At 42.5% G+C, this 16,779-nt stretch overlaps 1 protein-coding gene across 1 annotated transcript in view; it reads left to right on the top strand.

Annotated features, from left to right (window-relative positions):
- The window catches only part of LOC141241678 (uncharacterized), a 61,316-nt gene extending 47,160 nt beyond the window's left edge, over positions 1–14,156 (top strand). Inside the window, exon 5 of the mRNA XM_073668791.1 lies at positions 12,858–14,156. Within this exon, the coding sequence (XP_073524892.1) occupies positions 12,858–14,149 (1,292 nt within the window). The 3' untranslated portion in view covers positions 14,150–14,156. The remainder of the gene's footprint in view (positions 1–12,857) is intronic.
- The last annotated feature ends 2,623 nt before the right edge of the window (positions 14,157–16,779 follow it).

The following is a 16,779-nucleotide window of genomic DNA, read 5'->3' as shown; positions in this document are numbered from 1 at the left end:
ACACATTTCCTTTGTGTTACCCTTGGACATTTGTGTGCTCAGATAACTTTGACCAATGATTCAGATCTTACTTAGCCTGTTAGGGTTATGGCTCGTTCACTATCATCGTTAGGAAAGGCCAGGTGATGCAAATTTCCAGCTTTATAAAAACACAGCTTACTCTAACATTGTGCCAAAATAACCGCAGCCATGGCTTTTTCTAAGCAGCTGTCTAGCACTCTAAAAATGGTGGAGGCCCACAAAGCAGGAGAAGGCTATGAGCAAAGCGTTTTCAAGTTGCCTTTTCCTTGGTTCAAAATGTAATAAAGAAATGGCAGTTAACAGAAAGAATGGAGGTCAAGATAAGGTCTGGAAGACCAAGCAAATTTTCAGTAGGATTGCTAGAGAGGCAAATCAGAACCCCCGCCTGACTGCAAAAGACCTTCAGAAAGATTTAGCAGACTCTGTAGTTGTGGAACATTGTTGTACTCTTCAGAGACACCTGCACAAATATGGCCTTCATCGAACAGTCATCAGAAGAAAACCTCTCCTGCGACCTCACCATAAAATTCAGCGTCAGAAGTATGCAAAAGTACATCTAAGAAGGTCTGATGCATTTTGTAAACAAGTCTTGTGGACCGATGAGGTTAAAATAGAGCAATGATCAAAGTTGTGTGGAGAAAAAAGGGCACAGAATTTTAGTAAAAGAACATCTCGCCAGCCATTAAGCATGGTGGTGGATCAATCATGCTTTTGGGTTGTGTTGCAGCCAATGGCACAGGGAACGGGTAGAGGGAAGAATGGATTCCATGAAATTTCAGCAAATTCTTGATACAAACATAACACCATCTGCAAAAAAGCTGAAGGTAAAAAGAGGATGGCAAATGATAATGGTACTAAACACACGTCAAAAGGCACAAGCTGAAGGTTTTACAATGGCCCTCATAGTCCCCTGATCTGAACATCATTGAAAATCTGTGGCTAGACCTCAAAATAGCTGAGGATGCAAGACGACCCAAGAATCTCACAGAACTGGAAGAATTCCTCCAAGGAAGAAAGGATGAAAATCCCTCAAACAAGAATTGAAAGACTATTGTCTGGCTACAAAAAGCATTTACAAGCTGTGATACTTTCAAAAGGGGGCGATACTGGGTACTAACCTTGCCAGGTGCCAAAACTTTTGCATTTAACCATTTTTCCTCATTGAAATTTTTTTTAAATATAAAAGATGAAAATACAGTGGTGGCCAAAAGTATTGGCACCCCTGCAATTCTGTCAGATAATACTCAGTTTCTTCCTGAAAATGATGGCAATCACAAATTCTTTGGTCTTATTATCTTCATTTAATTTGTCTTCAGTGAAAAAAACACAAAAGAGAATGAAGCAAAAATGAAATCATTGATCATTTCACACAAAACTCCAAAAATGGGCCCGACAAAAGTATTGGCACCCTCAGCCTAATACTTGGTTGCACAACCTTTAGCCAAAATAACTGCGAACAACCGCTTCCGGTAACCATCAATGAGTTTCTTACAATGCTCTGCTGGAATTGTAGACCATTCTTCATTGGCAAACTGCTCCAGATCCCTGATATTTGAAGGGTGCCTTCTCCAATCTGCCATTTTGAGATCTCTCCACGGGTGTTCTATGGGATTCAGGTCTGGACTCATTGCTGGCCACCTTAGAAGTCTCCAGTGCTTACTCTCAAACCATTTTATAGTGCTTTTGGAAGTGTGTTTTGGGTCATTGTCCTGCTGGAAGACCCATGACCTCTAAGGGAGACCCAGCTTTCTCACACTGGACCCTACATTATGCTGCAAAATTTGTTGGTAGTCTTCAGACTTCATAATGCCATGCACACGGTCAAGCAGTCCAGTGCCAGAGGCAGCAAAGCAACCCCAAAACATCAGGGAACCTCCGCCATGTTTGACTGTAGGGACCGTGTTCTTTTCTTTGAATACCTCTTTTTTTTTCCTGTACACTCTATGTTGATGATTTTTCCCAAAAAGCTCTACTTTTGTCTCATCTGACCAGAGAACATTCTTCCAAAACGTTTTAGGCTTTCTCAGGTAAGTTTTGGCAAACTCCAGCCTGGCTTTTTTATGTCTCGGGGTAAGAAGTGGGGTCTTCCTGGGTATCCTACCATACAGTCTCTTTTCATTCAGACGCCGACGGATAGTACGTGTTGACAGTGTTGTACCCTCGGACTGCAGGGCAGCTTGAACTTGTTTGGATGTTAGTCGAGGTTCTTTATCCACCATCCGCACAATCTTGCGTTGAAATCTCTCGTCAATTTTTCTTTTCCATCCACATCTAGGGAGGTTAGCCACAGTGCCATGGGCTTTACACTTCTTGATGACACTGCGCACGGAAGACACAGGAACATTCAGGTCTTTGGAGATGGACTTTTAGCCTTGAGATTGCTCATGCTTCCTCACAATTTGGTTTCTCAAGTCCTCAGACAGTTCTTTGGTCTTCTTTCTTTTCTCCATGCTCAATGTGGTACACACAAGGACACAGGACAGAGGTTGAGGCAACTTTAATCCATGTTAACTGGCTGCAAGTGTGATTTAGTTATTGCCAACACCTGTTAGGTGCCACAGGTAAGTTACAGGTGCTGTTAATTACACCAATTACAGAAGCATCACAGGATTTTTAAAAGGGTGCCAATACTTTTGTCCACCCCCTTTTTTAGGTTTGGTGTGAAATTATATCCAATTTGGCTTTAGGACAATTCTTTTTGTGTTTTTTCATTGAAGACAAATTAAATGAAGATAATAATACCAAAGAATTTGTGATTGCAATCATTTTCAGGAAGAAACTGAGTATTATCTGACAGAATTGCAGGGGTGCCAATACTTTTGGCCACCACTGTATATATAGTTTATTATTTTGCCTGAAATACAAAGGAAATGTCATCTTTAACTTTAGGCCTTTTAGAGATTATTTCATCTTCAACTTAACTGTTCACAATAACAGTAATTTTGACCATTGGTGCCCAAACTTTTACATGTCACTGTATTCTGTCACTGTGTGTTTCCTACAGATGGACTCATGGAAAGAAATCCACCAGAGAGATGTCCCCGTCCTCTGTATCCCCAGGACTGTCCAGAGGAGAATCACAACATCCCGGAGAGTCATCAGGTAGACGGTGCTGAGCCCTGTACCGGATCTGTAAATGGGGGGACATTTCTGATCGAGGTCATAGATGTCACAGATTTTGGTGGTTTCTTGTATTGTGCTGATTGTTACATCTGATATATCAGGAGGAAGATCCAACTAAGAATAAAGTGAAGGACGAGACAGAAGAAGAAGCGATGACGAGGGGGGATCAGCCGTGTGTGAGTGACGGGAAGGAGGAGATTCCTGTAGATGTTTCCACAGGTGTGTAATAATGACCGGCGTGTGATGATGATGATGACTGGCGTATGACGATGACGATTGGCATGTGACTATGATTAGCGGCGTGTGATGATGATGACTGGAGTATGATGATGATGATTGGCATGTGACTATGATTAGCGGCGTGTGATGATGATGACTGGCGTATGACGATGATGATTGGCATGTGACTATGATTAGTGGCGTGTGATGATGATGACTGGCGTATGATGATGATGATTGGCATGTGACTATGATTAGCGGCGTGTGATGATGATGACTGGCGTATGACGATGATGATTGGCATGTGACTATGATTAGCGGCGTGTGATGATGATGACTGGCGTATGACGATGATGATTGGCATGTGACTATGATTAGCGGCGTGTGATGATGATGACTGGCGTATGACGATGACGATTGGCATGTGACTATGATTAGCGGCGTGTGATGATGATGACTGGCGTGTGATGATGATGATTGGCATGTGACTATGATTAGCGGCGTGTGATGATGATGACTGGCGTGTGACGATGATGATTGGCATGTGACTATGATTAGCGGTGCCTGACGATGACCGGTGTGTGATATTGTATGAAGTCTCCGGTGCAGTGAAGCTTTATCCGCCGTCCACATCACAGCAGAAGCGTCCGGTGATGGCGCGGCTGCTCTTGTACAGAGTCCGGTTGCGCACCGATGAATAACTGGGCCGCATTCACACCTCTTCTTAATGATTTAATAAGCACATTTTTAATTTTCCTAATTGTGTTTTTTAATATTACTTCCATCTTTTATTTTCATATTATTCTTACACAAGTCTCATGCTGCCATATAAATGACTGAGCTTGCGATTCGGACAGAACCCCGGGGGAAGATTCCGTATAATGAGGCGCTGTGGACGCCGTCTGGCCTATGATCCAGTGATGTCCATCTTTTTCAGCGTGCATAAAAGCGCAGTCGACCAGAGGCTAGACGGAGTCCGGTGTAACTCTGCTGCCTCATTATTCTGAATGGATCCCTCGGGGGTGTCATCTGAATCATGTATTTTGTAGATTTAGATGGAAACCCCGATGTACAGTGGGTGCGGAAAGTATTCAGACCCCTTTAGATTTTTCACTCTTTGTTTCATTGCAGCCATTTTGTAAATTGTAAAAAGTCATTTTTTTCTCATTATAGTACACTCTGCACCCCATCTTGACTGAAAAAAACAAGAAATGTAGAAATTTTTGCAAATTTATTAAAAAAGAAAAACTGAAATATCACATGGTCATACGTATTCAGACCCTTTGCTCAGTATTGAGTAGAAGCCCCCTTTTGAGCTAGTACAGCCATGAGTCTTCTTGGGAATGATGCAACAAGTTTTTCACCCCTGGATTTGGGGATCCTCTGCCATTCTTCCTTGCAGATCCTCTCCAGTTCCGTCAGGTTGGATGGTGAAAGTTGGTGGACAGACATTTTCAGGTCTCTCCAGAGAGGTCAGGGCTCTGGCTGGGCCAGTCAAGAATAGTCACAGAGTTGTTCTGAAGCCACTCCTTTGTCATTTTACATGTGTGCTTAGGGTCATTGTCTTGTTGGAAGGTGAACCTTCGGCCAAGTCTGAGGTCCAGAGCACTTTGTAAGAGGTTTTCATCCAGGATATCTCTGTGCTTGGCTGCATTCATGTTTCCTTCATTTACAACCAGTCATCCTGTCCCTGCAGCTGAAAAATACCCCCATAGCATGATGCTGCCACCACCATGTTTCACTGTAGGGATTGTATTGGGCAGGTGATAAGCAGTGCCTGGTTTTCTCCACACATACCGCTTAGAATGATCACCAAAAAGTTCTATCTTCGTCTCATCAGACCAGAGAATCTTATTTCTCATAGTCTGTGAGTCCTTCATGTGTTTTGAGAAAACTCTATGCGGGCTTTCATATGTCTTGCACTGAGGAGAGTGTTAGAACCTTGCTGTTAGGTTTTTTTTCCTTTGCTGGTCACATGACCTTGTTGGCCTATTTAATCCTGCTCCGCCCTTCTGGCTTTGCTGGACTTCATTGTATATCTACTTTCTAGCTAGCCTGTGCTCTGTATCTAACTCTGTTAGTTTGCTTGGTCTACGGACCTCTATGTTCTATCTATTTTGTTTGTTCGTCTTTCTGCTACTATTTCTGTTAGGAGGTGTCCCATATTCCTCCCAGTCCTTAGTACTTGTAGGGATTCCCTCCCCAAATCTATAGGTCTCCGTACAGACTAGATTAGGACTTTAGCAGGTCTGATCGCAGGATCAGGTTCCCTGTTACATCGTAGGGATTCAGCTGAGTCTTATAGTAGGGACAGATCTCCTCTCTTTCCTTAGCTTTGGTAGCAGAACATAACAGTAAGTCCAGCCTGTAAATTCTCTAAGGAAAGATTTTTTTTGTTCCATCATGGTGTCGGTTCAGGATTTGGCTAAACACCTGCAGGGACTCTCTCTGGAAGTGGCCGAGCTCCGTCAGCACGTGAGTAACTGTCCTGGAGCATATTTCTTGGAGCCTAAGGTATGTTTGCCGGATTTATTTTTTGGTGAACATCGAGAATTTTTTTCATTTAAAAATGCTTGCTTATTGTATTTTCGTTTGAGACCCAAGTCCTCTGGGGATGAATCCCAGCGCGTAGGGATCATAATGTCACTTTTGCGCAAAGAGCCTCAGGAGTGGGCCTTTTCTTTGCAACCTAGTGATGCATGCTTCAGATCAGTGGATAGTTTTTTTTCTGCTTTAGGACTATTATATGATGATCCTGACCGTGTGGCATCAGCTGAGACTGAGTTGAGACGTTTAAAACAAGGATCAGGTAATATGGAAAAATATTGTACACATTTTCGTCGTTGGTCCACTCAAACAGGGTGGAACGATTCTGCTCTGAAAAGTCTATTTCTTGCTGGGCTCAGTGAAAAGGTTAAAGACCTGCTAATTGCTTATCCTACACCTGAGGATTTGCAACAGGCTATGCAATTAGCTATACGGGTGGATAGAAGACTGCGTGCTAGGGTTAATGAGAGCAAATCCTCTGCTATGTCAGTTTCTGGTTATGATAATGTGTGTACTAACAGTGGTGAACCGATGGAGATTGGATCGGTGGCACCTCGCTCTCAAGAAAAACACCGTCGTTTTTCAGAAGGCTTGTGTTTCTATTGCGGGAAATCTGGTCATTTGATTAAAGGCTGTGAGCTTCGTATGAAGAAAGAAAAAAAAATGGTCAGTCACGCCCGTATTGCCTGTTTAAATTCCAAGGGTATATTTTTAGCTGCTTCCACGATTGCTCAGGAAAAATTAATGGAATTTCGGGTGTTTGTTGATTGCGGGTCTACACTGAATGTTATTGATGGGGGATTCGTGGAAAAACTCAATTTAAAACCTGAACCTTTATCATCCCCCATTGCTGTGGTTTCTGTGGATGGCTCCCCTTTGAAGAATATTACTCTCAAGGTCAGTGAATTTCCTCTCACTATTAATGGTGTTCACCATGAGAAATTGGATTTGGTAGTGTTGAATAACTTGCCTTCTCCAGTAATATTGGGTTTGCCCTGGTTAAAATTTCACAATCCTGTACTGGATTGGTCTACCAGTGAAATTAAATCCTGGAGCCATAAATGTTATGACAAGTGTTGTAACGGGCGTATTGCAGCTTTGGATAGGGGAGAATTGCCTGTTCCTATTCAGGATTTTTGGAGAGTTTTTTCTGAGAAAGAATCGCAGGTTTTGCCTCCCCATAGAGACTATGATTGTTCTATTGAATTTGTCCCTGGAGCGACTCTTCCTAAAAGTCGTTTATTTAACCTTACTATTCCTGAGAGGAAGGCTTTGGAGGAATACATACAGACAAGTTTGGCCGCCGGTCACATTAGGCCCTCTAAGTCTCCTGTGGCGGTTGGATTTTTTTTTGTAAAAAAAAAGGACGGCGGTTTACGTCCTTGTCTAGATTTTCGTGAGATTAACAAAATTACGGTACGCAATCCTTACCCACTGCCATTGATTCCTGATCTGTTTAACCAGTTATTGGGGGCCAAGTGGTTCTCTAAAATTGACCTTAAGGGGGCATACAATCTGTTGCGCATGAAGGAGGGTGATGAATGGAAGACTGCTTTTAACACTCCTGTGGGTCATTTTGAGAATCTGGTTATGCCTTTTGGTCTTACTAATGCTCCTGCATTTTTTCAGAATCTGATTAATGACATCCTTAGACCTTTGATCGGTAAAAATGTGGTTGTGTATTTGGATGACATTTTGATTTATTCGCCAGATCTGGAGTCTCATTGGCGGAGCGTGCGTGAGGTATTACAGTTATTAATGGACAATTCGCTTTTTGCTAAGCTGGAGAAATGTGAGTTCGCTGTACAGAGAATTAGTTTTTTGGGTTACATTATCTCCAGCAAAGGTTTTGAGATGGATCCGGTTAAGGTTCAGGCTGTGCAGGAATGGCCTAGGCCTATTGGTTTGAAATCGATACAGAGGTTTTTGGGTTTCGCCAATTACTATAGAAAATTCATAAAAAATTTTTCTAGTATTGTCAAACCTCTGACCGATCTCACCAGGAAAGGTGCTGATGCGGTTCAGTGGTCTTCTGAGGCCATTGAAGCTTTTGTGTATCTCAAGGAGAGGTTCACCTCTGCTCCCATCCTTATGCAGCCTGATGTGACTAAGCCGTTTTTGGTTGAGGTTGATGCTTCCTCTGTGGGGGTTGGCGCAGTATTGTCTCAGGATAACGGGGATGGATTACATCCCTGTGCATTTTTTTCAAAAAAATTTTCGGAGACTGAATTGAATTACGATATTGGTAATCGGGAATTATTGGCTATTAAACTCGCATTTGAACACTGGCGCCACTTCTTGGAAGGTGCGGAATTTCCCGTTCAGGTTCTTACGGATCATAAAAATCTGATATATCTTGACGCTGCCAAGCGCCTGAATGCCCGTCAGGCTAGGTGGGCACTGTTTTTCTCGCGGTTTAATTTCTCCGTTACTTACATCCCTGGTACTAAGAATGTTAAGGCGGATGCCTTGTCTCGCAGTTTTTCTCCCATAGTCGGTGCTGAGAAAGAGGAAAACATTTTACAAGAAGGTGTTGTGATAGCTGCTTTAGACTCCGTTTTGGAAGATGAGATTCTTAAAGCTCAGGAGAATGCCCCATCTAACACTCCTCATGGGAGGTTGTTTGTGCCTGGGACCTTTAGGAGAGATTTGTTTGTTGAGTGTCACGAATCTCGGTTGGCAGGTCATCCCGGAATCTCTGAGACCAAGAGACTGGTGGGTCGCAGTTTTTGGTGGCCTGGATGGCAGAAGGAAGTCATTAAGTGGGTGCGCCAATGTACTATATGTGCTAGATCTAAGTCCTCACATACTCCTGCTGCGGGGTTGCTTTGTCCTTTGGAGGTCCCCAGTGCTCCTTGGACACATTTGGCTATGGACTTTATAACTGACCTTCCCCCCTCTGAGGGTTTTACTGTCATCTGGGTGGTCGTGGACCGTTTTAGCAAGATGTGTCACTTGGTTCCCTTCGTCAAACTGCCCTGCGCTAAAACTCTCGCTAAGGCCTTTGTCAAGGAAATTGTCAGACTTCATGGCGTTCCTACTGACATTGTTTCTGATAGGGGTCCTCAGTTCGTGGCTCGTTTTTGGCGTGCCTTTTGTGACAGGTTGGGAATTCATTTGTCGTTTTCGTCCGGATATCATCCTGAATCTAATGGCCAGACAGAAAGGAAAAACCAGGATGTTGAGCAGTTCTTGCGTTGTTTTGTGGCAGACAATCAAGAGGGGTGGTCTGAGTTTCTGCCACTTGCCGAATTTGCTCTGAACAATCATACATCTTCTTCTGCTGGTTGTTCGCCTTTTTTTTGTTGTTCTGGGAGACATCCGTCGTTTGGGTCGTTCTCCAAGTTGGGATCTGCCGTGCCTGAGGAGGAGAATTTTTCCGGTGATTTGGAAAGAGTTTGGACGGATGTGCGTGGTAATCTTCAGGAGGCCAACAGAAAATCTAAAGACTACTTTGATAGGAAACGACAGGAGGTTTTGTTCGCTGTTGGTGACATGGTTTGGTTGTCCTCTAGGAATCTGCGGTTGAGGATTCCTTCTAAGAAATTGGGTCCCAAGTTTGTAGGGCCCTTTAAGGTGCTTCAGGTTGTCAACCAATCTGCTGTTAGGTTGGAGGTTCCTACCTCCTGGAGAATTAATCCGGTCTTTCATGTCTCCCTGTTAAAAAAAGCTGTTGTGTCGGATGGTGACGCCTCTGCCTCTGTTCCTCCGGTGGTGGAGGACGGGGAATATGAAATTTCTCGCATCCTTGACTCTAGACGGTATAGAGGTAGTTTGCAGTATCTTGTGGCCTGGAAAGGTTTCGGACCCGAGGATAACTCTTGGGTGAGGTCAGATGATGTTTCCGCGTCCAGACTTATCAGAGCGTTTCACAGGAGATTTCCTGATAAGCCTGGTCCTAGGGGATCCGGAGGATCCTCTTAGAAGGGGGGGTACTGTTAGAACCTTGCTGTTAGGTTTTTTTTCCTTTGCTGGTCACATGACCTTGTTGGCCTATTTAATCCTGCTCCGCCCTTCTGGCTTTGCTGGACTTCATTGTATATCTACTTTCTAGCTAGCCTGTGCTCTGTATCTAACTCTGTTAGTTTGCTTGGTCTACGGACCTCTATGTTCTATCTATTTTGTTTGTTCGTCTTTCTGCTACTATTTCTGTTAGGAGGTGTCCCATATTCCTCCCAGTCCTTAGTACTTGTAGGGATTCCCTCCCCAAATCTATAGGTCTCCGTACAGACTAGATTAGGACTTTAGCAGGTCTGATCGCAGGATCAGGTTCCCTGTTACATCGTAGGGATTCAGCTGAGTCTTATAGTAGGGACAGATCTCCTCTCTTTCCTTAGCTTTGGTAGCAGAACATAACAGAGAGGCTTCCATCTGGCCACTCTGCCATAAAGGCCCGACTGGTGGAGGGCTGCAGTGATCGTTGACTTTGTGGAACTTTCTCCCATCTCCCTACTGCATCTCTGGAGCTCAGCCACAGTGATCTTGGGGTTCTTCTTTACCTCTCTCACCAAGGCTCTTCTCCCATGATTGTTCAGTTTGGCTGGACGGCCAGGTCTAGGAAGACTTCTGGTGGTCCCAAACTTTTTCCATTTAAGGATTATGGAGGCCACTGTGCTCTTAGGAACCTTCAATTCAATAATGCAGAAATTCTTTTATAACCTTGGCCACATCTGTGCCTTGCCACAATTCTGTCTCTGAGCTCCTTGGGCAGTTCCTTTGAGCTCATGATTCTCATTTGGTCTGATATGCACTGTGAGCCGTGAGGTCTTATATAGACAGGTGTGTGCCTTTCCAAATCAAGTCCTATCAGTTTAATTAAACACAGCTGGACTCCAATGAAGGAGTAGAACCATCTCAAGGAGGATCACAAGGAAATGGACAGCATGTGACTTAAATATGAGTGTCTGAGCAAAGGGTCTGAATACTTATGACCATGTGATATTTCAGTTTTTCTTTTTTAATAAATCTGCAAAATTGTCTGCATTTCTGCTTTTTTTCAGTCAAGATGGGGTGCAGAGTGGACTTTAATGAGAAAAATAAATGAACTGTTTAGAATTTACCAAATGGCTGCAATGAAACAAAGAGTGAAAAATGTAAAGGGGTCTGAATACTTTCCGTACCCACTGTAAGTGTTCAGCGTACAGCACAGGATAAATATGCTCCAAAATGTTCTGTACCCCAAAATGCCACCATTAAGAGCTTCTGCTCAACCCACAAAAAACAAGTCCCCACTCAGGTTCATCATCTGTAAACAGTAATATAGGGGGTGTCCATATTACTGGTAGCACAAAGGCTCTGGAAAAGTGACTTGGCTCCCACTTAAAGAAATCCAGTGACATCTGCGCTCCCAAATCCAAATGCCCCCTCCTCCTGGGCCCCACCGTGTGCAGTTAGCATCCACATGTTTGGCATTACTGTAGCGAGGAGAGCCAATTTATTTCTCCAGAAAGCACTAGCTGGGAATCATGTACTGGGCGCTACAACGTAAGGGCACTGCAATGTACCGGACACTACAATGTACTGGCCACTATAAGGGAATATTTGCATTTTCACTTCGCAACATCCATTACTGCTCGTTTCTGGAAAGCACCCATGGAGTCAGATTCATCACTACACCTGTAGATACATTTCCATAGGGGTGTAATTTCCAAACTGGTGTCACTTGAGGGGGGATTCTGCTCTTCTGCCACTTAGGGGCTTTGTATATGGAGTCTGCAAACTATTCTACTTAAGTTTGTTCTCCAAGAGTCAAATAGCGCTCTGTCCCTCCCGAGTCTCACCGTATGGCTAAGCAGTACTGTACAGACACATATGGGGTATTGCCCCGTTCAGCAGAAATTGTATAAAATTATGTGGTCATTTTTACCCATTTTCCCTTGTGAAAATGTAAAATCTGGGGCTAAAATAACATTATAGTGGTAAAAATGTAATTTTTTTTTTTCTTCACCGTTCAATTGTATAACATTTTGTGAATCACGATTACCTTGCATTCATTGGGAAAGTGCGCGGTGGATGCTGGGTGTGACGCGCGGGGAAACCCCACCCACAGCCCGGCGTCCACCGCGGGGATCGCATCACCGAGTCACGCCTCACTTGACGTGACATCAGGGGAAGCAAGAGCCGGCTGAGGCCGGGGGTCGCGTGATGCCGGTGAGTGGCCAGCGATAGCGCCGCTCACAGCCAATAAAGACAAAGCTAGGTAATTAAAAGAAATCTCTCAACGGGTTAATTACATTGGGGGCATTTTTAATAGTAGTTGACAACTTCTTTAATTATGTGGACACTTTTCTATACTGAGGGCAAGATATGAAGCTTGAGAGAGTGAAATGGCACTGGAGGTACATTAAGGGAACCTGTCATCAGTAATTACCACTTAAAGAACTATTTGCTGTCTAATCTCTGCCACCCCTGACTTGTGCCAATGTCACCAGTTTATAAGTGTCATTCACTTTACCCGTCATTGTGTTAATGTTATGGCATGTAGTTGTCCTCCTTATTACCGGTACTTTCACTGACGAGGGTCTTCATTGTGAGATCCAGAAAATACATTCAGAAATCTCTTTTGTGTTGAAGAAAAAACTCACATCTAATCTATCCTTTCATCCTAATAGGAAATCCTTGTGAGAATAACAGTTCATCCCTAAATTATAAAAAAGAAGATATCTGGGAGCACTCTAATGGAGAAAACCTCATCACCCTTCCTGCACCTCCTGGACTTCACAGCACTTCACTTTCTTATAATCCTCCTAATCATGAGGAATCATCTCCTGAGCAATCTCGCATTATTACCAAAAGTCCAGGGGGCAAAGTAGATTCAAGATTTCAGTGTGACAAGAAATTTACAAAAAGCTCAGATTTTTTAACACACAGAAAACACAAAGGAGAGAAGCCATACTCCTGTTCAGAATGTGGGAATTGCTTTACATATAAATCACAATTTATTATACATGAGAGAATTCACACAGGAGAAAAAACATTTTCATGTTCGGAATGTGGGAAGTCCTTTAAACATAAAGGGGATCTTATTACACATCAGAGAATTCATACAGGAGAGAAGCCATTTTCATGTTCGGAATGTGGGAAATGTTGTAGAAGTAAATCAGTCCTTGTTAAACATCAAAGAATTCACACAGGAGAAAAACCTTTTTCATGTTTACAATGTAGAAGGTGCTTTCCAGATAAATCACAGCTTGTTATACATCAGAGAATTCACACAGGAGAAAAGCCATATTCATGTTCGGAATGTGGGAAATGCTTTACATTTAAAGGGAGTCTTATTATACATCAGAGAATTCACACAGGAGAGAAGCCGTATTCATGTTCAGAATGTGGGAAGTCCTTTACAGATAAAAGGAGTCTTATTCCACATCAGCGAATTCACACAGGAGAGAAGCCATATTCGTGTTCAGAATGTGGGAAATGCTTTACAAATAAAGGGAATCTTATTACACATCAGAGAAATCACACAGGAGAAAAAACATTTTTGTGTTCACTATGTGGGAAGACCTTCACAGCTAAAGGGCATTTTAATAGACATCAGAACATTCATACTGGAAAGTCGCCATATTCATGCTCAGAATGTGGGAAGTGTTTTAGTTATAAATCAGATCTTGTTAAACATCACAGAATTCACACAGGAGTAAAGCCATTTTCTTGTTCAGAATGTGGGAAATGTTTTAAAAGTAAATCAGATCTGGTTTTACATCAAAGAATTCACACCGGGGAGAAACCGTTTTCATGTTTACAATGTGGAAAATGTTTTACAGAGAAATCATATCTTGTTAGACATCAGAGAACTCACACAGGAGAGCAGCCGTATTCATGTTCAGAATGTGGGAAATCTTTTATACATAAATATCAACTTGCTGCACATAAGAGAATTCATACAGGAGAAAACACATTTTCATGTTCAGAATGTGGGAAATCTTTTATATATCAATCAGAGCTTGTTATACATCACAGAATTCACACAGGAGAGAAGCCGTATTCATGTTCAGAATGTGAGAAATCTTTTATACATAAATCAAATCTTTCTGCTCATAAGAGAATTCATACAGGAGAGAAGCCGTATTCATGTTCATTCTGTGAGAAATGCTTTACAAAAAAAACTTATCTTGTGCAGCATGAGAGAAGTCACACAGGAGAGAAGCCGTATTCATGTTCAGAATGTGGGAAATCTTTTATACATAAATCACACCTTGTAAAACATGAGAGAAGTCATATGGGAAAGAAAGTGTAATTATGTTCACTGTGTTTTATAAAGTTTAATAAACATTGTTCAGCATAAATGAGTACACCCCCTTTGATGAGTAAGATTTTATTTAATAGCTCACTGAACACAAGATCAATTCCTACAATTTTGCCAACACTAAGTTTCATAGAACATTTTTTTGTAATCAAAACATGAAAGTAAGGGTAATAATATAACTCATTAGAAAATCTTCAGTTTTACTCAATATAGTTGATGCAAAAATGAGTACACCCCACATTAAAAGCTACTACATCTATTATTTTGTATGGCCTCCATAATTTTAAAGGACGGCACCAAGTTTTCTAGGCCTGGAATGAACAAGTTAGTGACAATACTACATCTATCTTTTATCTCTCTTTCGATAACGAGCTCTTAGAGCCTGGATGCTGGAGGGAGCGATGACAACTTGTCTCTTCAGAATCCCCCATAGGTGTTTGGTTGGGTTCAGATCAGGAGACACTTGGCCACTGAATTACTGTCACCCTGTTCTTCAGAAATGCAACAGTGGCCTACCAAGGGAACAGAGTGATGGCAGCATCTTTTCTGTCACTACAGAGCAAAACATCTGTGAATTCAAGATACCATCAATGAAATGTAGCTCCTCATGCAGCCGCACATAAGGACACGGCCACCAGGTCTCACTGTAGACACCATGCATTCTCATTGTATTCCTCACCTCTTCAATGTCATACAGTTTTGAAGCCATCAGTTCCAAAAAAAACCTTTATCTTGGTCTCATCACTCCAGAGTATAAAGTCCCAGGAGTCTTCATATGTTTCCGCATGTGTCCTGGCAGATTGTAGGGCGGCTTTTTTGTGCATGGGATTTAGGAGAGGCTTTCTATGTGGACAACACCCATGTCTGCCATTCCTCTATAGAAAACATTGTCTGCTTTCAGCTCATCTCTCAATGCTTGGATGAAAAATCACAGTTGGGAAGGAATGGACGGGACAAAGAAAGTTACTGATAATCCAGCACTTGTTTTCCAGTGTGAATAAAACCAAAAACTTTTATTGAACAAATCAAATTAAAATCATAGAAACATTAAAAAACAGATAGGAGCGAAACATCTCTGCGTTTCTACCTGGTATTTGTGTTCAGTTCTTCTTCATGACATAATAAATCACCAGTAACCGGCTTCTCATACACATCATAGGGTCTAATGCACAGCGGAGACCCCCAGCCCCAAATGGACATGTGCAAGTATGTCTACATTACCCCTATGGATGATCATATGTCCACAACAAGAAGCATCCGTGCAATAGAAGAATGAAGTGTCTGCATCTATAATGTGTATATTATGTATAATTACTATAAAAGAGGAAAAAACACAATTCAGTAAATGGATACAAGGTCTGAACGAAGCTTCATATCACTGGGGAATCTGGAGGCCAATTCCAGAATCCACAAGGCTTCTCGGGGGTGTACTTTTTATACCAATCTCCCCCTTAGCTGGTCTGGTGACATATTCAATACCCACAACTGTAAAGTGATTAATCCCTATTGTGTTGTATGAGATGTTGTGATGCTGCAGATGTATTACGTGTTGTGGGGCCAAGAACGTCCCTAACGTGTCCCCCAATGCGGTGACGTAAGGGTCTGACCGTGCCCCCCACATATTGCAGCAGACAAGCTTCACATTGTATGGTGTCAATGACGTGTGGAGCTACAACTAATGAGATGTCGGATATTATAGGGTTTATTATGGTTAGTAGATGCAGACATTTTTGCTTTGTGCACAGACTTGCACAAACCACATTTATTTCTCCCACATTCAATGAAACCTTTGGTGTTTGTCCTCCACGTGTCAGTTGTCTTTCTTGTTGCTGGATCCTTGTCGGTGTATAACATAGGTAAATGTTTTCTGGTAATATTCACTATATTATAGGAATCTTCTCTGCAGCCAGTATTGAATGTAACTCTAGACTGATGGATGTTTCCTTCTTTGTGCGTTTTCGGTAATGTATGAAATATTGGACATTGTGGGTGATTTTCCTTTAATCGTTCTATTTGTTTGGCATTAAGTACAGCCGATACCAAACCCTCCTCCAAAAGACAATGTAAGGGGGTATTGTATGAATTAGTAGGATCTCCATCTAGAGTGCGGCATATATTAGTATCGTCATCCATGTTCATAACCTCCGGCTCATACAACCCACTATCCAGAGCTGTGATCGAGCCCCCTTTATCTGCAGCTCTAATGACTTTATTAGGGCTGTGCTCAGGGCCGTATCTGGCATTCATGCTGCCCTAGACACTTTAAGTGGTCACGCCCCCTACTGGTAATTCATACTAGAAGTGCTCATACCCTTTAGGCCCCCTTCACACGTACCGGAGACACACACGTACACCCATTATAATCTATAGGCTGCGCACATGGTCACACGGACCGGACATGTCCGTTTTTTGCCGGCAGCTCAGACGTCAGTACGTCCTGCACACAGATGACATAAAGTGTGACATCCGCACACACGTCTGTGTGACACGTGCCGGAAGAGAGCGCAGAATAGAAATGATATTTAGGTGTTACATGTGCAAAGATCGAGATAGATGATAGATATCCGTGAGATATATAATTAGTAGTGTTGAGCATTCCGATAATGAAATATCGGGTATCG

The sequence above is a fragment of the Phyllobates terribilis genome, unplaced genomic scaffold (genome assembly GCF_046119375.1).
Source record: "Phyllobates terribilis strain yellow unplaced genomic scaffold, ASM4611937v1 Scaffold_1019__1_contigs__length_468203, whole genome shotgun sequence".
In the NCBI taxonomy this organism is placed as follows: domain Eukaryota; kingdom Metazoa; phylum Chordata; class Amphibia; order Anura; family Dendrobatidae; genus Phyllobates; species Phyllobates terribilis.
The sequence above is the reverse complement of the archived record's forward strand: the minus strand, read 5'-3'. Positions and strand labels throughout refer to the sequence as shown.